The 21,931-nt window shown below is 53.2% G+C and overlaps 4 protein-coding genes across 8 annotated transcripts; 3 read left to right on the top strand and 1 right to left on the bottom strand.

The window, feature by feature from the left end:
- Positions 1-458: 458 nt before the first annotated feature.
- Positions 459-4,765, bottom strand: gprc5c (G protein-coupled receptor, class C, group 5, member C). Of its 3 annotated transcripts, XM_086138606.1 has the most exons (7): positions 4,385-4,765; positions 4,070-4,112; positions 3,820-3,964; positions 1,990-3,016; positions 1,262-1,365; positions 973-1,145; positions 459-860 (listed from the first exon to the last, which is right to left on the bottom strand). In XM_086138606.1, exons 4-6 carry the CDS (start codon positions 2,993-2,995, stop codon positions 978-980), a joined length of 1,278 nt encoding a protein of 425 aa, XP_085994732.1. In that variant the 5' UTR covers positions 2,996-3,016; positions 3,820-3,964; positions 4,070-4,112; positions 4,385-4,765; the 3' UTR covers positions 459-860; positions 973-977. The 3 variants fall into 3 exon arrangements, with proteins under 3 accessions (XP_085994732.1, XP_085994731.1, XP_085994733.1); XM_086138605.1 differs by lacking the exons at positions 4,070-4,112; positions 4,385-4,765 and having other exon boundaries at positions 3,820-4,050; XM_086138607.1 differs by lacking the exons at positions 4,070-4,112; positions 4,385-4,765 and having other exon boundaries at positions 1,008-1,145; positions 3,820-4,050.
- Positions 4,425-7,424, top strand: btbd17a (BTB (POZ) domain containing 17a). The gene is made up of 4 exons (XM_086138604.1): positions 4,425-4,607; positions 5,064-5,349; positions 5,536-6,238; positions 6,340-7,424. Exons 1-4 carry the CDS (start codon positions 4,538-4,540, stop codon positions 6,709-6,711), a joined length of 1,431 nt encoding a protein of 476 aa, XP_085994730.1. The 5' UTR covers positions 4,425-4,537; the 3' UTR covers positions 6,712-7,424.
- Positions 7,425-7,768: 344 nt separating this feature from the next.
- Positions 7,769-11,767, top strand: map2k6 (mitogen-activated protein kinase kinase 6). Of its 2 annotated transcripts, XM_086138609.1 has the most exons (12): positions 7,824-8,064; positions 9,157-9,214; positions 9,335-9,383; positions 9,447-9,560; positions 9,647-9,766; positions 9,846-9,962; positions 10,035-10,086; positions 10,186-10,313; positions 10,378-10,455; positions 10,577-10,716; positions 10,801-10,846; positions 10,918-11,767. In XM_086138609.1, exons 1-12 carry the CDS (start codon positions 7,965-7,967, stop codon positions 10,996-10,998), a joined length of 1,083 nt encoding a protein of 360 aa, XP_085994735.1. In that variant the 5' UTR covers positions 7,824-7,964; the 3' UTR covers positions 10,999-11,767. The 2 variants fall into 2 exon arrangements, with proteins under 2 accessions (XP_085994736.1, XP_085994735.1); XM_086138610.1 differs by having other exon boundaries at positions 7,769-8,064; positions 9,335-9,560.
- Positions 11,768-18,214: 6,447 nt separating this feature from the next.
- kcnj16a (potassium inwardly rectifying channel subfamily J member 16a) lies at positions 18,215-21,423 on the top strand. 2 transcript variants are annotated; one of them, XM_086099448.1, is made up of 2 exons: positions 18,215-18,389; positions 19,971-21,423. In XM_086099448.1, the coding sequence occupies exon 2, from the start codon at positions 19,979-19,981 to the stop codon at positions 21,122-21,124; it is 1,146 nt and encodes a 381-aa protein (XP_085955574.1). In that variant the 5' UTR covers positions 18,215-18,389; positions 19,971-19,978; the 3' UTR covers positions 21,125-21,423. The 2 variants fall into 2 exon arrangements, with proteins under 2 accessions (XP_085955574.1, XP_085955573.1); XM_086099447.1 differs by lacking the exon at positions 18,215-18,389 and adding an exon at positions 18,439-18,694.
- The last annotated feature ends 508 nt before the right edge of the window (positions 21,424-21,931 follow it).

The following is a 21,931-nucleotide window of genomic DNA, read 5'->3' as shown; positions in this document are numbered from 1 at the left end:
TCCCGAGTGTACAAAGACAACATTGTGCTTGCGAGCTGGGCAAAGACCTCAAAGAATCGCTGACTGGTCCTGTTCAAACAGGAGGCAAGAATGGCTGGGGTTTTTTTTTTTTTGCTATGAGAGGAGAATGCTTGAACTACCTTTGAAGGACTTGTGTCTTTGCAAAACTGAAGCTTTCAAGTTATGCTTTGGGTCACTAAACGCGTGCACACAAACACGCATGCAAACAAACACGGAAGAGCGAGTGAGTTTGCCGACGCAATCAAACGTCCTCTGACGACCTCGACCCGTTGCCACCGGCGGGATGTACGTCCTCCCCTTCGAAGGCCGACGGCGGGCGGGCGGACTCCGGCTCCCATCGGGCTTTGCGCACGACAGGAAATGAGCAAAGGGGCTTTTTATTTTGCAAGGAAATAAATGAAGCCAAGAAATCTTGAATTATGAAAGAGACGCCGTGGTCCAAGTTCAATTCAATATAATTACACATACACATTCACAGCGTGTTACCATGTGGAAGCATTCAAACATATTTACATGTCTTCAGTCACATGACATGGAAAAAGAACCTTTGGCTAGTCTAGTGTGTCGTGTCCTTTAGCGTCGTGTGAAAATTTATAGCGTGGCCTTAGCCTAGTTCAGTGCCATGTTGTGTTGCGTAGCAGAGTTCAGTGTTGTGGACAGTAGTACAATCTAAAGCAGTGTGGTAGTGTATTTTTGTGTGGTGCAGAGTTGTGTACTTTTTGTCTAATGTGGCCTACTGTCATGTTCTTTCACGTCTTGTTTTTGTAGTCTGGCATCATCAGCGGATTCAACTCAGAGGACGACCGCCGCCGTCACCACTCAGGCGTCCTGTGTTGTGCCTGTTGGGACACACGAGCGAGAAGGAGGAAAATAAAAGAAAGAAGAAGATCAGACAGGAAACACACAAACTGATCGGTACACACAAGTACACACAGAAATACACAAACACACTGATATCATTCGAGAGGAAGTCCGTGTGGACTTACGCTGCTTCCGTTTCCGTAAGCCATGTTGACTGTATCCGTCGCATCCGTGAGGTTTGCGACGTGCAGGTCTCCGCTGCCGGTTGTAGAGTGGGCCGACGCTCTGGGAATGGCGGAATCGTAGGGCGCTTCCGGAGGATTCTGCGAATGGGGTTGGGGGGGGGGGGCATCCAAACAGGTTCGAGATGGCGTGGCACACGCGAGAGGGAGCATCGGAGACCGGCATGCCTCCCGTCAGCCTCATGCGGCATACTCACAGACGCCACGCGGGCTTTGGTGATGAGCGCCAGCTCGGTGGGCTGGTACACGCAACTCCTCAGCTGACCCATGTAGCCGCTGTACGGGGACACCACCTTGGCGCCTGCAACGACACTACAACAGTCATCACCTGCACCTTTTAGTTCAACCACACTTCATTGCCTCTCACCCTGTGTGTGTATTTTGGCCTGTTTTACTGCCATTTCTCCTTTCTCTTTGGCTATATGCAACCTATTGTAATTTCCTTTTTCTAATTTTAATTATTTTAGCATTGTCATTACTGTGTTCGCTGAGCCGAAGACACATTATAATGGACAATAAAGATTTAGTATCGTATTCTCCTCCCTCTTCCTGTCCTGCTTTGGTCACTAAGGAGACAATGTCAACACGCGCCGCCGGGACGCGATGGGGTGCTCAGGGACACGGTTAGGCATTAACATTACACATTAACCGGAAGCTGCCATTTTGCTGAATTGTTTTCCGCCAGGAGATGGTTCAACTCACGTTAAACATTCATGTCGGCTCACAACTGAGGAAAATGTCTTCATCTTTATGTTTTTGGAATGTGTGAGGAAGTGGCAGTACTTGCAGAAACAAATGGAAGCACGGGAAGAACTGAGACTCAAACCTTGAACCCTTGAACTGCAAGGCAGTCATCCAAAGCATGAGGCCAACACCATTTTTCTGGTTTGTTTGTAAGAAAAATAAAATAAAATCACACTTGGACCTTGTGCGGGTTCGTCCATGGTGAAGGCTTTGTTCTCAATGTTGCCGGCGAAGACGTTGCGAGAATTCTGCTCCTTGAGGATGTTCTCGTAGCTGACGGCAGAGCCCGAGTAAGCGTCCTCCCTAAAGACGAGGTCACCGTCTCCGTCCCCGGCCGAGCAGCACACTTGAGGGATGGTGACCAGCGCCAGGAAGACCCAGCCGTTGGTCACCAGGGCGACGGCCAGCGTGGGGTCGTCCCACCGAGGCCCGCCGCCGCCCTGGGCTCGATTCCCGTGGACGTACATGGCGATCCACGCCGCCCAGATCCCAGCGGAGAGGAGGGTGCACGCCAGGATGAGGGCACCTTCCCTCTTCCACTGCTTGTGTTTTCCCGCCATGACGCCCAGGCCTGCGCCCAAGGCGGAGACGAGGAGCGCCATCACGTAGGTCAGCGCCATGGCGAAGTCGGCGTTAGCTATGTTGCAGGGCACAGCCGCGGCCACGTCGCCATCGACCGCCGAGTTGTCCGGCCCCAGCGGGTGGCGCACCTCCGTGATGATCAGCCACTCGGCGTTGATGAGCACCTCCACCGACCACAGAGCCAAGGCGGCGAGGCACGAGCTCCCCGCCCGCGGGGCGCGCTTGGTCCTGGCGAGGGCATTGAGCCGTACGGCTTGAACGAGGAGGCACGAGAAACAGCCGGCGAAGAGAACGCCGAACAGGAAGCGGCGCGACGCGCAGGTGGAAAAGTTCTTCCCCACGATGAAGGCAAAGGTCAGGCCGAAGAGGCCGGCCGCGCATACCAGGAAGATGGCGTGCAGGGCCACCGCGTTCCTACGGTTGCGGTCCCTCATGAAGGGCACGTTGGCGAGCAGCACCATGAACAGAACCAGGCTGACGACCGCGCCGGCCGACGCCAAGGCCTCCAGAACCACGCCCCACGCCGCCTCCAGGTCGCACAGCTTGAAGTAGAGGGACGACACTTCCGGACCGCAACCCGTCGGTCGACTCGCGTTGGACGCCATCGCTCTCCTCAGCAACACTACCTGTTGACATGCACACACAACAAAAACACTTGTGTGAACCACATATATAGATTAGACACTCTGTCTCTCACACACACACACACAAATGCACAGAGACTTATTGGCAGGTCTGAGATGAGGAAGACATTAATGTTTAACCTAAGTCAAATATTTCAACTTTCACGCGGGTGAAAATGCACCAATGTCCAACGCGAGCCGCTTCCTAAAAGTCGAACCGACATAGTTTGGTGTCGCACAGTGACGTCCGACGTAGTTGAGTGTAGTTTAGTCTGGTGTACTTTATTGTAGTGTTGTGCTGTTTGTTCACTGTACTGCAAGATTGTTTCATTTCGTGCGGTGGCGTTCGGCAGCGTAGTGTCGTTGAGTGGAGTGTAGTAGTAGTGTCGTGTAGTTTAGTGGAGTTCAATTGCGTGCGGTGGAGTTAATTGTCCCCCACCAGTCACGTGACCTCGCGTCAGCCACGCCTGTGCGATAGCGACAAGGTCCCCGTGACGGTTGCCGTGGTGACCGTGCACCTTGGCATGATTGGCATTTCTGAAGCATCCACGTCCCAATGCTCATGTGGATGAGTTGGAACCAAGCAGAAGTACACGTGAACGCAACACAATGAGGCAAACAAACAAAACGAGAAACACGAAAGAGTGATATTTACTTTGTTAACTTGTCTGACAAAAAAAAATAATAATAATAATAATAACGGTTGGTGCTTGGTTAAATGCTTCCTAAGACAAAAAGTACAACCTGTACGAAATGACAAACACAATTTACAAATGAAACGGAGTCGGAGTGATGCGTTCACGTACCTGATGGCTCGCCTCAGATTCACGTGACGAGATCGGTCAACGCAGGAGACAATTGTGGAACAAACGAGGCATTCAAACCGGTCTCAGGTCAGCTTGTTTGTGAGGTCATAAAGTGAAGTCAAGTCCCAGGAGAGGTCTGAGGAGGCTCGAATGCGGCACAAACACAAACAAGCGTCAGCACAAGCTGCAGCTCTTGTAATACTCCTGCTGCTGCCACTACTTCATGCAACAAGCACACACACACACACACCTGGTGAAGGGTGTAGCGACGCCTGGTGGTGAAAACTTCCTATCTGTGAATGAAAAAAAAACGTCAAAAATGTTCATCCTGTGACGCTGACAAAAACGTTATTGTATGTCATCATCATCATCATGTGGACATCATATTATGTAATCGACCTTGTTGGTTCTTTTATCTCAGACAAGATTTTTTTGTTTTGTTTTGATTGTTATTTGCTTGGGCAGAAATTTTCTGCCTTCTTCGAGGCAAAAGCAGATGGCCCACATTCAAGATATTCTTCTTCTGAACCCCGGGTCACGTTATGAACTCGAGCCGTCATCCTACCGAGCGCCACAGTGGCGTGCGGCAGCCCAGCCCAGGCTCCACCCAGGAAGCGGGCACAGCCGATGACCCACATTCCAAAGTCATCGTCATCCTCGGCAGCATCGGCATCCACTTCATACTCGGCCACCGGGACGCTCACAGAAGAAGTAGAAGATGGAGAAGATGAAGCCGGCGGTGGTGCTGCTGCTGCTTCGGGCTGCGTGTGTGTTGACGGCGGCAGCAGGTGAGACAAAGATCTAAAATTTGGTTTCTTTTGGCGATGGAAAATGTCTTAGTTGATTGTGGGTCAAAGTACATCAGCGTAAGGTTGCATGGAGACTCTAAATTACACTTGATCGTGAAGATGCGTGCAATCTGTCTTGTACTCCACTTCTCGGCCGAAGTTGACTGGGACTGGCCCAAATTTAGTCCAGTGCATCGAAACGATGGAGTTGTAGCAACCTGATGAACACAGATATGATCCATGAGGAATGGATCAATAATAGGACTGCACAGGGGTGTGTGTGGGGGGGGGGGGGTGAGTTTTAATTAAATGTGACCCACAATCAGGCACCGGGAGACCGATCGATGACCTAATGAATGCCCCAGTAACAGCGGGCAGAAGCTCTACATTCAGCGCTTGATCTTGTTTTCCGATCTTCCCTCAATCCCCTCAATCAACTGTCTCGCTTCGGCTCAGGCCGCCTGAAGGTGGACGGCAGCCCAGACGGCAACGCAGACACCCTGAGCCACTCCCTGACGCTGGTCCAGCATCTGGAGGCGCTCCTGCTGCTGGGCAACGGCAGCGACGTGACGCTGCGGGTGGAGACGCCCAACGCGGAGGAGGTGAAGCTGATGGCGGTCCACGCGCTGGTTCTGTCGCTGCAGAGTCCCGTCTTGGAGGACATGCTGCGGGAACGCAATGGCAGCGTGCTCACGTTGCGCGAGAGCCCGGAATGCGCCTCCGTCTTCGAAAAGTTCATCAGGTCGGGCCTGTTGCGCACATTGCGGCCACATGCGCACTCACAAACAGAATGGTCACCTGTAGACAAAAAAAAAAAAGCATTCACGGCGTCAATCACACCTTTGGACACTTTAGACTAGCATCTTGACTGAAGAGAACGTGCTGAAATGTTTTTTGAAATGACAGTTATTCTATTTCCCGCGGCTAGGTACCTGTACTGCGGCGACCTCTCGCTGCGACTGGACCAGGCCACCCCGCTCCATCGCCTGGCCACTAAGTACCAGGTGGTGGCACTGCGGCAGGGACTCACACGCTACATGACTCTCAACCTGGCCCGGGAATCGCCTTCGGGCCACGTGGCTGGCTGGTACGAGTACGCGGTCGAGGCAGGCGACGCGGCGCTGCGGGACGGCTGCCTCCAGTACCTGGCCTGGAACCTGTCCTCGGTCCTGCAGAGCGGCGAGTGGACCGGTCTCAGCTCCCAGCTGCTCATGACGCTACTGCGGCGTTCCGATTTGGTTCTGCACAGTGAGATGGAGCTCTTTGCCGGCTTGGAGGAGTGGATCTCGCACAACCGTCCCGACGGTCTGACAGCGGAGAACGCGCTGAGAGCGGTGCGCTACGCCATGATGCCGCCCCGAGAGCTCTTCCGGCTCCAGACCCAGTCGGCGGTCTTGGCCCGCTACCGGGAGTCGGTCCGGGATCTGCTCTACATGTCCTACCAGTTCCACGCCGCCTCCCCCGTGCACATGGCCAAATACTTTGACGTCAACTGCAGCCTCTTCGTGCCCAGGAACTACCTGGCGCCGCTTTGGGGGTCCCCCTGGGTGGTGAGCAACCCCACCCGCGACGATCGCAGCACCAGCTTCCAGACGCAGCTCGGGCCCAGCGGCCATGACGCCAGCAAGCGGGTAATGGACACATTCCGTCTCCTGTGGGTTCTTTTGCTACATTCGGGGAACACACACAGAAGCCATGAGTTGAACACGGACACCTCGATGTCAATGCGCAGGTGACCTGGAACGTCTTGTTCTCGCCCCGCTGGCTGCCGCTCAGCATGAGGCCCATGTACACCGAGACGGGCGCCATGCAGCCCACCCGGGCCGAGGGCGGGCGTCCCCGCATCATCGTCACGCCCGCCACGTCCAGCGCCGACTTTGCCGGCGTGAGCTTCCAGAAGACGGTCCTGGTCGTGGCGCAGCAGCAGGGTCGGCTGCTGGTCAAGCACGTGTACGACTTCCACCAGAGCACCGAGGAGAACGGAGACTTCCTGGCCGACGCAGACCTGCACCGCCGGACCTCCGAGTACCTGGTGGACGGGTCCCTCATGCTCCACGTGGTGGTCAAACCCATGTACCAAAGCCTCGTCGCTAGCAAGAACTAATCACGTACACATGCCAATCGCAACCACACCTTTCCGTCCATCTACTGTTGACTTATCCCAACGTCTGCATCGTCGCAAAGGTTCAACGGGGGCACCGGGAATCCTCTTGTGCGTTGAAAATGCTTTAGAGTAACATTCGATTACAAATCAGTCATGCTCCCAACGCAGCAGCTGTTGCTAACGTGGGCTTGTTCACAGTGCTAGTGCTAGCATAGCATTGCCAGCACTACCATTTTGTTGAAGCCGAATGGCATTCTTTTTGACGATATATCGTGATCGGGGCTCGGCAACTTGGCTGATCGGGATCGTTATCGGGCTTTTACGGAGGTTGCGTTTGAATCAGGGGAGTTGGGGGAGGAAAAACGTCTAAAACAAGCGGGACCGCGGCTCTCTTGGACCGCCACTTGCCGAACCCAGATCACGATGAAACTTGGTAATTGCGTGCCGTTACGAGTCGTACAAGTAGATGCGAAAGAAAAAGGAGTGTTGAAGATTGGCATATTTGTGCTTTTACTTGTTGTTGCTGTTGTGTCGTCGTCCTCCCGCCACATTGACGTCGTGTTGTCTCTCAAAGTTACGGTGCTATTCTATTACTATTGACTTCAATGTAGCTGCAGTGCTCCTTTCTATTATTTTGACATTTATTCAACGTTACACTTGAAACAGTCTTGAAATATTACACGAGTGAAAGCGCAATAATAAACTCGTTCAAAGATCAACACCTTGTCTGCCACCTGTCAATCAAAAGGACACAGCGGCGGTTTGATACATCAGTGCATCATCACGCGAGTTGGAAAGGAAGAAAGGTTTTTGTTCAAGTTTTCTGTCGCCGTGTTAACTGCACTGTCAAGAGTGAATACTCGCACTGGTATTGGTCGGAAAAAAAGTTGCATCAAACATTGCTCACCATGATGCATCAAAGACTTGCACTTTACTTATCGTGACTGTAACACAGACTTAAGACTTATTCTACATGCGTGTCCGTGTGGAAAGTGCCCGAGCGCACACGCAGAATGCGAGGACTCCACTTCCCATGATGCCTTGCGCCCATCGGAGCAGGAAGCAGCTCGCCAGTTGAGGGGCTCGCTTGTGCGAGCCAAGTTGGGAGCAGCCTCCGTCGGCTCAACCTCGTGCACGCGCACCGGCTCCTCTGCAGGCTTCCTTCGTGCACGAGGCGCGCGAGTGCCGCGCGCAAATCGGAGCGGCGCACACGCACCAACGCGGCGGGCGTGCACGCGGATCGTCGTGCACGTATGTGCGCCGCGAGAGGCTCCATGCAAGAGGAGGAGGAGGGGGAGGGAGGAGGCCCCGCACCTCTCCCTGGGGGGCCCCACCCTGCTCGAGCCAAGGGAGGTAAGCGCGTCGCCTTGTGGTGTCATGACGTGCACGCACGCGGGTGGCTGCAAAGCGCGTGAACGGGGCACTCGCACCCACTTCCGGTCCGCTGACATTTTTGCGCGTGCACTCCTGCTGCTCCTGAAGCGTTGCTTCGCGTGCACGAGCGCCGGTCGTCGTCATGAGACGTGCATTAAACTAATGTGCGCGTGCGCGCGCGCGTGAGTATGTATGTCACGGGCGGGGACTTTGGTGCCACATGACACCCTGCTGCGGTCAACTTGACATTTTAGCGCGTGCACGTCCTCTTTCTGCACACTTCTTCAACTGTTACACAACTGCCACGGTGGGTTTGTCTGCGCCCGCAATACCTTACACTCAAATGAAGGTCACACTCAAGTCAACATGCGCACTGTGCACACGCATACACTCGCACACGTGCACGAGCATTTTTGAATTCATAAATACACAAATAAAACACCCACGCGCAAATGCGCACACGAGCGCGCACACACACACGCACACACTCACTATACAGGAAGTGACCAGGTAGGCCCCGCCCCTTCTATGCAGCCAATCAGTGTGGAAATGTTCACATTTGCTTTGAATTACTTGTGCTTCATTGCACAAAATGCTGAGCTTAGCAAGTGTGTGTGTGTGTGTGTACACGCGCCCGCGTCAGACTTGTGCAACATCTTATTCGACCATTGTGATGTCATGTTGCTGAAGTGTCAGGGCACACCCGAGATTGGTCGCCAGCCAATGTCAGGACACATCGAGACAAACAATGCATTGGTCGCCCATCAACATCAGAGCACATCGAGACAAATAGTGAACTGGTCGCCTTGATATGACATCAAGACAAGGGACCGGTCACCAGCTAATGTCAGGAGACATCGAGACAAACAAAGAACTGGTCGCAAGCCACTCTCAGGCCACGTGTAGCCAAAGGAGCGTTGACGCCCAAGCAGTCGTTTTGTCTCCACTGACGCTAGCGAGCGAGCCGAAATGGGAACCCGCAACCTTTGACAGCGCGGCACGCTTACGAGCCCGCGGCGCTGCCCGGCCGCCCACGTGCGACACGACTGATGTTTTGTTTTGCGTCGGCAGGCAAGCAGAAGTTGGTCCTCTCCAAGGAAGTCTTCCAACAGGCTCCTCCTCCCGCTCTGTACGATCATTTTGCCGCCTTTCACTTTCACCGACAACGGTTTGCTCCCCCTTGAGGTGGAGTATCGGCACACATCAATCAAAACAATCGACCAATCGATCATGTTTTTGTGTGCTTCAGCCCGCCGCGAGATTTGGACTCCAAAGCGTGCGTGACCATCGGCGACAAGGTAACTTCCGGCCTCTTGACTCGCTTCCTCTGCCGCGCTTTCACAAGTCTTGTCGCCGGGCAGAATTTCGAGGTGAAGGCCGACGACTTGGAGCGCATCGGCGAGCTGGGCCGCGGCGCGTACGGCGTTGTGGACAAAATGCGGCACGTGCCCAGCGGCATCATCATGGCCGTCAAGGTCTCACCGCTTGGACCTTCAAAATAAAGTCGGCATCCTTTTTACCAAAGTTGCAGATTATGATGGTTTTTTTTTCTCTCTCTCAGCTGATCCGCGCCACCGTCAACACTCAAGAGCAGAAGAGGCTGCTCATGGACTTGGACATCTCCATGAGGACCGTGGACTGCTTCTACACCGTCACCTTCTACGGGGCGCTCTTCAGAGAGGTGCCTCCTACTCGGCAATCGCACACTTCCTGCCCAGTGAGATGATGTCATCGCGACGCATCGGCTTGTGCGCTTGCAGGGCGACGTGTGGATCTGCATGGAGCTGATGGACACGTCGCTGGACAAGTTCTACAAGCAGGTGATGGAGAAGGAGCGCACCATTCCCGAGGACATCCTGGGAAAGATCGCCGTCTCCGTGAGTGGCCGCTGCCGCCGCCTTTCGTCCTTTCTCCCCGTTGCGCATCAGGCCGCCGTGGTTTTGTTCCAGATCGTGAAAGCGTTGGAGCATCTGTACAGCAACTTGCAAGTCATCCACAGAGGTGGGTGTCGGTGTCGGTGTCGGTGTCGGCGGCCGCGACGCGACGCGACGCGCTCTGGCGTGCGGCGCCGTGCTCACGCGGCGCGTGCTCATCACGCAGATGTGAAGCCGTCCAACGTGCTGATCAACAGCCAAGGGCAAGTGAAGATGTGCGACTTCGGCATCAGCGGCTACCTGGTGGACTCGGTGGCCAAAACCATGGACGCCGGCTGCAAGCCTTACATGGCGGTGAGCGCCCGACGCGACGTTGCGCACGCGCGAACCGGGCGCTGACGTTGTTGCGTTCCCTCAGCCGGAGAGGATCAACCCCGAAACCAACCAGAAAGGATACAACGTCAAATCTGACATTTGGAGTTTGGGGATCACCATGGTAACCAAAGACAAGCCTTCCTCTTCTTTCTTCCTCGCTCCTCAGAATTTGTTTTCCTGTAAATTCTCCTCACCATTCTTCCTTTTTTATTTCTTCTCGGCGTCCATGTTGAAACTGCCAGGTGGAGCTGGCCATTCTGGGGTTCCCGTACGACTCTTGGGGTACGCCCTTCCAGCAGCTCAAGCAGGTGGTGGAGGAACCTTCCCCTCAGCTTCCCGCCGACAAGTTCTCCCCGGATTTCGTCGACTTTACCTCGCAGTGGTGCGCGGTCGCCGCTTCCTTTCGTTTCACCTTGTTGCATGCGCTTTAAAAAAAAAAAAAAAGTCGTCGGTTGTTTGTGCGCAGCTTGAAGAAAGTGTCCAAGGAGCGGCCCACTTACGCGGAGCTCATGGTGAGTGTGCGCCTCAGACGCCGGCGTCGGCGCCGTCGCGCTCGAGCACCGACGGGTTTTGTCCTCCTCAGAAACATCCCTTCTTCACAACGCACGACGGCAACGACACCGACGTGGCGGCTTTCGTCAAGGTCATCCTGGGGGACTGCTGAGCTCGGAGCCCGTGGCGGAATCCTTTTTTTCCGACATGCGGCAGGGCGCCGCCCGCTCGCTTCCTCCGTAAAGCGCGTCCATGTCCGACGGCGTCCGATCGTGTTACTCTTCTCATTGATTTAGCATGCGCTCGATTTCTCAAAGTCTTTCGCTGGCGGTGGAGAATTTCTCTTCTCCACATTCGGCGCTGTTGACGGCCATTGCTATCGACGATCCGTCTCGCTGTGACTGATGAACACGAGGCCCTTTGGAAATCGTTTTAGGATCTCTTGTTGTGATGCATCGCGATTTAGAATCAATTTATGTGACATCCGGCAAATTAAATCGCCACCCTGGACTCTTGTTGATCGATGTGCCTCCTGAAATTGAGCGGCGACCAGTCCGTTCTTGTCTATCTGTCGTTTAATTGCCCGGCGACCAGTTCAAAAGCTTCAGCTGGATTTCCCCCGACGAGGATAAATGTTGAAAACGGAGAGATGGCTCATGGCTGTTCGCTTTTATTCCCTTTAAAGCGTCTCTGACCTCCCCCAGGGAGTTAACTCTTTCATGAATGTTTACACTTCTTGTTGACGGCATGCGCTAGAGAAATAATCACAACGGCAGGTTTTTTTTTTTAAACACAAGAAGCGCCTTATTCAAACATTTCACCTCATTTGAAAACGAGTAAATATAAAACCCAGGAGATGACGCGGTGTTTGATTTTTATTCCATGTCACGCATGAGTTATTTTTCGCGCTAGTGAAATACAGAAATTATGTGTGCACTTTTCTTCAGTTTAAAAAATATATATTGTGATAAAATTTCTTTCAAAGAATGAAATAATTGTATTATTATTATATATATTTTTTGGTTACCATGCAAGCAGTTTGGCTTCGTAGATTCCCAAAAGTGCAATTCCGCAAGTTCCCTGCTAGGTGGAGCAACAACTATACCCTGGGCATTCTCTCTTTTTTAAAATTTTTTCTTTCCTGACTTTTCTGTCAGGACATTTGCTGACATTTTGGCACCTGCTCTTCCTCATCCTCATCACCATTACATGGTCACTGTTGGGAAATTTTGCCTTTTCGAATTGCAACAGAATGCATTTTGGGTATTTTTGGTCATGGCAACGACGCGGCAAAACATCAATGAGCAAACTTTGTTTTATAATTGCTTGGCAATTATAAAACAAAGTGGCCAGGCATCAACTTCACTTTCACAATGCAAAAGACAACAACACATCTGCACATCATCATCATCTTCACCGAAATCAATGTGTGTGTGCATGCATGTGTTATCTGGTCTTGTGTGTATGTTGTATGAGGATGCGTCGTGTGCATGTGTGCGATTGCGCGCGCGTGTGTGTGTGTGCCTAAATGTTTCGTGCACGTGTGTGCGTTTGTGTACTTTGTGCGAGTGTGTTTATTTCCTGTTTGCGCGCAGGGCGATGAGAGGAAAGAAGCTTTCCGCTTCCCAGCCGAAATTGCGGGACGGTCAGGCATCAACAATCGGTGGAAAGGACGTCAAGTGTTCGGGAGTGCACGTGAGACGCACGACCTGCTGCTCACGTTGACAAGACGCAGCCGTGTGTGTGTGTGTGCACCCATGCGTCGGGTCGCCTGCATGCATGCGTGCGTCTGTTTCATGGGCTGAAGGTCGGGTCAGCACGCGAGGTGTTGATTTCTCAAAGTTTGCGTGACTTCCGGCCAAAGGAAGGCAACGTGACGTCACGGCCGATCTGGCGGACGGCGAACGAGCCCTGGCCGCCAAACCAAGGGATCTTTCGGCGGCCCCCGTCTTGGAAGAGAGTTCTGGAAGCGTTACAGCTGAGTAAATGTTGTGTCTGCGAGCGCGCGCCAGGAGCGGTGCGGTCGCGCCAATCATCGCGCGGCCCCACGATCCGTTCCACACGCATTTGCCGCCTACTCGCAGCCGCGCACGGCAGAAGACAAACGGCCGCGGAGGCTCATCAACATTCGCCGTCACGGAAGCCCGAAGCGCGACCTCGGGCCGGCTCGGCGCCGCATGAGAGAGACGCACGAGAGGAAGTCGGCAGGCAGAACATTTCGCTTTTTGGGTGTTTGAGAGGGTTGCGGTCATGTGGGAGAGAATGCTTCGGCGCAGTGAATATGCGAGCGTTTCAGTCGAGTGTGAGAGCTTTTCACTTGTGTATGAGAGAGCGTTTCAATCGGTCATTTAAGTGTTTCAGGTTTTGTGTGTGTGTGAGAGGATTACGGCGATGTGTGAGAGAAGGCTTCCGTAGAGTGTATATGAGAGCATTTCAGCAGCGTGAGAGTGTTTCAGTTGTGTGTGAGAGTGTTTCAGTTATGTGTGAGAGCTTTTCACTTTTGTGTGAGTTTTTCGGTAGGTCATGAAACTGTTTCAGTGTTGTGATGTTCGTGCTTTAGTAGCGTGTCAGTGGTTTGGTTTTGGATGTGTTTCAGAAGTGCGCGCATGAGTGTTTCTGTAGTTTGTGAGGGATTTATTCATGAGTGCATGCGAGTACATCGTTTTGCAAAAGTGCGTGTGAGTATGAGAGCGCCACATGCATGTGTTGCCAATGACCGAAGTCGTCCCTCACCTGTTTTCCACGCGAGGGGCCCCTGGCGGGCGCTGTTGATTCAGTTGCCTGGGCTTCGAGGGGCCCCTTGCGGCCCGGGAGGCCCCCGATGCTCAGGATCAGGAGGACACGCCCCCTTCCAGCTGGGCACCCGTCACCCGACGGAGCGTGCGGGAATTTCATTGTTGACAGGAGCGCTTGGACGCTTGGTAGTGCTCATCATGAAGGTCATCCTTGTTTCCGGGGGGGGGGGGGACAACTTTTACTCAGATGCATCTTCATGTCTTTCATTTCATTTATGTACAAAAGGACGCCCGAGTGTTACAACCGAATCTTTTGCCAGGCGTGACATCATGTTGATGGAACGCACAACAGACTTGGGGTGGTTCGGAAGGCTGATACGGAATCATGCACAAGGGCATCACACCTCCGTGTCTACTGTACACGCACACACACATAAAATCACTCCTCCATCAATAAACGTGCAGTAAAAACCTGTGTGGGAACGGCACACCACACCTGCTCACTCACGCCCCAACAACTTCCATCTCGGAACTAATAGACAATCAGTGGTAAAAGGCAAATGGGGCACACGCCTCTCGGCCCCCCCCCCTCCCCGATTCAGGTCACGGCGTACAGGAACACAGTCACCGGCGCGGACAATGGAGCGCGACCTATTTCCCAGGATGCAGCGCGCCGCCGCGCCGACTTGCGGCCTGGGAATCGGCGTGGCGAGTTTCCGCGACGCGAGTGCGACATTCCTTGAAGAAAAGAAAAGAGAGGAGGACTACCCGCGCCCTCCGCTAAGCCGACCGTGTTACTCACGCGCAGCTCCACAATGTATACGCCGAGAGCTGCAACACCGCCCGTAGCGGGGAGGAGAACGGCGGTAGAGCGGAAGACGAGTCTCGTTTCATGACAGCAATTGTGGCAAGCGTGACGGGGTCACGCCAAAGTGGATTGCGCTTCCCTTTTCCCACTCATCTTGATCGCATCGCTCAACTATTTTTATGGGCCGTGAGCGAGAAACAGCACTCGGCTGTGACGGATCACAACAATCGCACTGCGGCGCGCACCCACACACCCCCACACACACTCACACAACGCCACGCCACGGGATCACCGCGACGACATCCGCAACCAGGGAATCTAAACACCGGCGATTACTCTTCGCATTCATCACGACGTGTGTGTGTGTGTGTGTGTGTGTGTCAAACACACATTGACATGAAGTGGACACACCGAGCGGAGCCAAGTTTAGAGCGCAGACACACGGAAAACCGTTTAAGGCCGGAATGGTCGGAAGCCGCGTGTCAGACATCTGAGGGGCTCCTGACTCACCGCCGCCCTAATTCAACACACACGGCGCGGCGCACACACGCACCGGCTGACAGTTCTCGCCGAGGCAACGTGTTTCGGAATTGACCGAGCACACACACGCACGCAAGCGCAACAGCGGACACGACCTGCACTCCTTCAATCGCAAAGCCGCACGGTGAAGGTCGTCAACATGCTCGCGGGGTCGGAAGGAGGTCAGGCGGCGGTCGGGATTCGGCGTTTCTGGGTCTTGTTTACGAGAGAAAAAGACGGAACGGGATCGGTGACGGGAGGACTGGCGATTCCGTAGCAGCCCTCACGCAGGCAATCTGACTGCTCCATGTTTATCGAGAAAACACGGAGTGGCGAGGGACCGCCCGACCTTGGCTCTTTGCTCACCACGCGTACAACCACCCGCGCTCGCCGTTCCTGCAGTTTTATTAACCTAGTTTTTCCGCAAAGTCTGCACTCCTTTTGGCCGATCTTTTTCCTCCCTGACAGGAAAACAACTTTTCCACTCTGGTCACGAGCTGCGACTCGTTTAGATTTTCTTTGCGATTCATTCCGAACAACGTGACGCATTGGCCGTTTATTTTAACGACGAATTTTATTTGAAACATTTATTTGCAAATGAATTTGAGGCGAGGCGAGCATGTCAGCGACGGGTTGCCGTGCGCTCGAAACGAGAGAGGAAGCGCTTTTGGCTGCACTCGATCACAGACGGCACTTGGCGGGACTCGGCGTTACTTGGCCGTACTCGGCGGCAGCGGCGCGAATGCGAGCGTCCAGACGTTGGCGCCCGGCCCCAACGTTGGGAACTGGACGGGCATGTCTGCGTTTTATGAAGCCGCGAGCACTTGGACGCGCCGTCTGCCGCCTGATTTGCATCTGCGGCAAACTGGCTTCCACACGGCCGTCGTAAAATCATAACGAGGGTCGTAAAATACACATACATAAACACTCCCCGCGGACGGTTAAACTCGGGACTTTCATCACGCAGGTGTACAAAGTGATGCGAAGTAGGCTCGTCAACAAAAAAATATCTATATACACTTGCGCATTCTTTCAACATACACACGGAGGCTACCGTATGTGCACGCACACTTTTACGACACACACACACACACACACACACACAGGAAGATGCTAATGAGCTGCACTTAGCTGAGCGGAAGAAGCTAGTTTGTTAGCTGGTAAACAAGTGAACAAACAGTTGCCAAATAAACAAAAGTGGCACTTTCATTCCACTTTGTAGCGTTTACGCGCTCGGCTTGTAATGAGCAGCTAGCACGTTAGCGGGCCGCAACATGGCACGCACGGGACACGCACACACACACACACACACACACATGACGCACACGCAGGTGGTCGCAGGTGGTCTGGTGGCTGCCAGAGGACCGACCGGGATGTGCGCGGCCTCGCTCGCATCTGGAGTCCATCAGCGCCGCACGGCGGGCCGCCGGGTCTCAAGATGTCACGGTCATGCCGTGTGCATGTGGCGGCGCTGCTGCCGCTGCTGTTGTTGTGACACCGGCACACGTGTGCTCCATGTGTGGATCCACCCAACTGCCACAACACACACACGCACACGCAGGTCATCCACATTCTTCTTCTTCACTTGTGATTTCGGAAGCGAGGCAAAAGGAAGAGATACGACACGTGTCGTTTGACACACAGGCCTTTTTGACACGTCAGCGACACGCTACGAGTCGGAAACCGCCGTGATCCTCGGCTTGCAGGCTTCTAAGTCTCACGGAGCGTTTTGATTGGCCGGTTGCCACAAAAACTGCGGGACACGTCCTTCAGCGCCAACATTCAGCCACGCTACGCGTCGCATTTCCCGCCAAACAGCGCACACGCATGCAGGCGCGCGCGTACACGGCAGCTGCAAATAATAAGAGCCGCAGAACGCGCTAGCCAACCTTCAGGTGCTCCGCGAACGAGGGGAATCGCAGGTCGTCAAAGCAGACGTTAGCCGTCGCCTTGTTTTGATGAACAGGCTTAAAATCCGAGCATTTGGACAATTCCAAGCTCAACAAGGTCTCAAAATAGTTGTGCATTAATTTGTTAGTTGCCGATTAATCAATTGCAACTCCAATTCGAACAAAAATGTGCAGCAACACAAGTAGACAGACATCACAATACAAGTATTATTACTGCCGTACTAACGAGCTTGTCCACATATATCTGCATGTCTGTATGATACTGCCCCCAGGCTGCCAAGGTGCTCACACCAGAAGGAGCAGCACAGTGTCCATAGCTCAACCAAACGAGGCTTCGTAATTAAAAAAAAAAAAATTCGGCCCGTACGTAGCACCGAGGTCCACGTGACAGCAGTCAAGTGCACACGTACGCTGACACGGTGTTAACGCGCAGGCAGAACGACACGGCCAGCGTGGTCTGCGTCACTGCTTCAAGGTCAGCGTGACCTTTGAGCGCCGCAACCCGAGTTTGGCCCACCGCGGGGAGCATCGCAGGACGCTAACTAGTGGGCGCTAACGTGCTAATGCTCCTTGTAAAAGCCTGCGTTCATAACGTGCGCACGTCTGTGCGTGTGTGTGTGTGAAAAGGTTAAGAAGCCCGTTAAAAGGCGGCGGCGGCGGCGGAATGTTGGGGAACGCAAAGTGATGACAGCGCCTGCAGCTACGCTGGGAAAATATCATGGAAAGTATTAGAGCATCGGAAAATGTTACAGGCGGCTGGAATAGCGGGACTATTGTAACAATATAATCAGCGACATGCGCGCACTCGCGCGCGCACGCACCCACACACACACACTAACGCGTTCATGGAAGCAGATGGGAGGTGGGCACCAGTTTTGGCCCCAGAGCATCATGGGAGGAAAATAAAAACAGTTGTGTGCTTTATTGATTTTGGATAACTTCATCAAGTGTTCGAAAAAATAACGGTAGACTAAAAAACGGCTGTCTATAAATATAAAAACTATTAAAAATAATAGACATGTTTTTATGATAAAATTGTACACTCTTCATAGAATTTGTTCTCTTTTGTAATTGCTTTATTTGTAATGAATTGGAATTGTCGGCCAATTATTCGATAAAATCGATTAAAAACGAAAAATGCAGACTATGTAAAATGATTTTCTCGTGAAATATTTGATCATTTAAAAAATAATGGACTAGCCAGTTATTCCCTCCCTCAAAAAAAAAAAATATGTGGAATTATTCTAATCGCGAATGATTTGTATTTTGGACTTTATTAAATGAGTCATAATTGATTCACCAATGATTGAATAAATGTTGAAAAAAGTTAGAAAAAGCAATATTCAAAATGGTCACCGAATGATTGACACAGTCCGGTCAGACTTTGGACTGTCCGCTTGAACGACCGCCTTAACATCAGTCTGCGCCAACGCCGCTGCAATGGCAAGCACGAACGCCCGGAAGACCCCGGGAACGACCGCAGACCCTTTCGGCGGAATGACTTTCCCAACCCAAAGGACCATGACGGGAAAACACGTTTGAAACGCGAGAGACAAGACAAGAAGAGAAGAAGCGAAGCAAAAGACGGCGGGTAAGCCGCGTGGTGGCGGCGTGCTCGGTGCCTTGCGTCGCCCGTTTGAAGGCGCGAGAGCGTCAACATGCCCACTCCGTGACTTGGTTGTGCCGGGCCGGTTTTTCGTGAGGCTGTCAACATGACACACGAGTCCGAGTTCGCTTTGAGGTTTATTTTGAAAAGGCGTGTCCCCGAGGCAGGCTTCTTGTTGAGGGGCGTGGCCAGGTCACCTGTATTTTGGGAGGTGTCGCTCGACTGTGTTTTGCCATGACAGGTGTTCTGCTTCATTCCAGCACGCCTGCGGAGGCACGCGCAAAGCTCAGGTAGCTCTCGTCCTCCCTCCTCTTCTTCTTCTTGATTTTCTTCCGAGATGAGGCATTCTATCACAGAAAGCTGCCGCCGAATTTAAGATTTGACCTCAAAACTTAACAGTGGGACCTCCTACTGGAGCCTTTGAGAAGAATAATCAACGAAAAAAAAATGCGCTCGAACTGCTTTTAGTCGAAATCTAGAACCTCCCAAGAGAGTTTTTTCAAAGCCAGCGAATTTTGCGTTCTCGTCAGGGTTCGCTCAAGGTCGCAAATGTTCGCCAAATGTCCGCCTAGACCTTGATGACTCCTCATCCTTCGACGGTCACTAGAAAACTTGTAGTTCAACTTTCCGCCGAGCTTCCAAAACCTAATACAATCCTCTACCAGAATCTTTTCAAGAGAAAACTTCTACTTTTAAATTTTGGCTAAAACAATCGACATATTCCGATCATGTTCTACTACTCCATCGTTCTGCTAGAACCTTTTACCAGGATTTTCTACGAGAAAACTTCCACAAGCACGATGCTTGAACCTCCTCGTCCTGTAAGATTGCAGCTAGCCCAGGAGGGATTTGTGTTCGTCTGTGACTTGACGTCCCAAAAACACATCCCTGAGCACCGTTGTCATGGCGACCTCTCGCTAACGGTGTACTAATAGCATGCTAACGGCCGGCGTGCCCGGCGGAGCGCGAGGTGACCAGCGTCGTAAACGATGTTTTGTAATCGTTGCTGCTTGCACGAAACATTTGAAGGCCGTCGCGGAAAGTGGCCGCAGGCTAACTCGTAGCCTGTGTCATACTCAGTCAAGGATAGCGGGACCTCTTACTGGAACCTTTGAGAAGAATCATCAACGAAAAAAAATACTGTGTATAATGCCCCTGGGGGGCGGGGGCACTTGCAGTAAGTGAGCGTGTAATGGCGTCGTAATTGAGGGAATCACGCAATGCCCGGCATTGCGGTGAACATCGAACGCAGTGGAAAGTTTGCGAGGGGGAAGGTCAGCATCTGTTTTGGACACAACGGCGGCGGCGGCTTTGAGGTCAAAACACGCTTCAGAGACACGCCGCTTGCCGCTGTGTGGAGAAAACAGAATCATATCCTGGCGCAAAACATACACACAAGCCCCCCCCCCCCCACACACCTTATCCGGGAGGGGTAATCCAGTACTAGGTGTCCTCGTAACCCGTGTTTTGGAAAGGCAGGTATTGTCATACAAATACAGACTACTCTACAAATTGTGTCGTACAAACATCAAGTGTACAAAGTACAAATGTTTGTACGCCTGCCAGCCGGCAGGATGCAGACGTCCTACCAGAGCGTTGAGCGCGACGACGGCACGACGGCAGTGAAGATTTCCGAGAGCCGCAAGCAACGCTACGTGCGCAGAGAGGGCACCTGCAATGTGGTTTTCCGCCACCTTCCCGAGGAGTGGCTGCTGTTTGTCACCGACATCTTCACCACCTTGGTGGAGATCCGCTGGAGGGTGATGCTGCTCATCTTCGCGCTGTCCTACATCCTGTCCTGGCTCTTTTTCGGGATCCTCTTCTGGGTCATCGCGCTGGCTCACGGCGACGTTCACGATCACAGGACGGCGCCCTGCGTCTACGAGGTGCGCAGCTTCACCGCCGCCTTCCTCTTCTCCTTGGAGACCCAGACCACCATCGGCTACGGCTCCAGGGGGATGTCGGAAAACTGCGCCGTGGCCATCGCCGTGGTGACCGTCCAGGACGTCGTGAGCTGCTTCATCGACACGTTTGTCATCGGCATCGCCGTGGCCAAGATGGCGTCCGCCAGGAAGCGTGCGCAGACGGTGGGCTTCAGCAACTGCGCCGTGGTCAACCTCCGCGACGGCCACCTGTGCCTCTCCTGGCGCGTGGGTGACTTCCGGCGTAATCACCTGGTGGAGGGTACGGCGCGCGCTCAGATCGTATGCGCCGACATTCACGCCACCGGCAGGGCGGACGTGACCTATCGGGACCTGGTCATCCAGCAGCCCGACATTGTTCTGGTGACGCCCACCACCATCTGCCACCGCATCCAGGAGGGCAGCCCGCTCTACGGGATGAGCCTGGCAGATCTGCAGCGTTCCGACCTGGAGGTGGTGGTGTCTTTCACGTACACGGACGACACCACCGGCACTCTGCACCAAACGCGGACCTCCTACACGCAGGACGACATCCTGTGGGGTCACGTCTTCCAGGAGATGATCCGGGCCGGCAGAAGGCGCTACACCGTCGACTACGTGCTCTTCAACCATACCGCCAAGGTCCTGGCGCCCGAAATCAGCGCCGAGGCGTACCAGCTCAAGAGGCGGCCGCGGCCCTCGCCGAGACCCTCGCCGAGCCCCGACAAGTTCCCGAGCCCCGCAAAAGTGATGCTGCCGCTGCCGGACGCCCGCCTCCGACACGACACGCTAGCTGATGAAGAACGTGCGGAAACGTAGAGGAGTGTCAAGATGCAAACTTGCCAACAAAGAAGAAAACAAGTTAGCGACCAGCACGTCGATGACTTTCAAGGATATTTTTCAATCCCTCAACGAGAAGATTTTTCCGAGAACCTTCCGACAGAACCTTGTACAGTATTCTAACCTTCCACTAGAAAACTACGACTAGCTCTTTCGATGGCCACCTTTCTCTGTTTGAACACTGTCTCATCAAGAGTACGTCTGGATTTTTTTTTCAATGATCAAAACGAGAGTTTTAAAATTTTTGCCAACACTGAATAAAATGCCACCTACTTGTGCGTGCGTGCGTGCGTTTGTGTGCGTGTTCATGCAAATGTGCAAGTGTGTGTGAGCGTGTATAAGGGAGAAACTTTTGAGTGTCTGTGTGCACTGAATGCACTTGTTTCACTTGAGGTTCAACCACCTGCAAACTTCATTCTCTCTACTGCGCCCTCGTGTGGCTAAAGTACGCACACACATACACAAGCGATGAAGTGCACATTCATTCGAACTAAATGTACACTATAGTCGACAAGGAACCTCAACGCAGTTCATTAAAGCTTGCTCACACACACACACACACACACACACACACACACACACGAGTGCACGCAGTCCCTTTGTGGTGATATTTTGCAAATATCCACACGTAGGAAGTAGAAAAAGTTGTCGGTTGTTCTTATTAATTTTAGTGAACGCACGCATGCATGCGCCGACAGTATCATCAGGAGCGCGCGAGACGGCGACGGGTGGGGTGGAGGTCTCGGGGTTGGGGGCGGGGGCGTGCCCAGTCCGTGCCTCGCGTTT

The sequence above is a fragment of the Hippocampus guttulatus genome, chromosome 19 (genome assembly GCF_054856545.1).
Source record: "Hippocampus guttulatus isolate MCC_2025c chromosome 19, RoL_Hgut_1.0, whole genome shotgun sequence".
Lineage (NCBI taxonomy): Eukaryota > Metazoa > Chordata > Actinopteri > Syngnathiformes > Syngnathidae > Hippocampus > Hippocampus guttulatus.
Note: the sequence above shows the minus strand (reverse complement) of the source record. Positions and strands in the feature narration are given on the sequence as shown.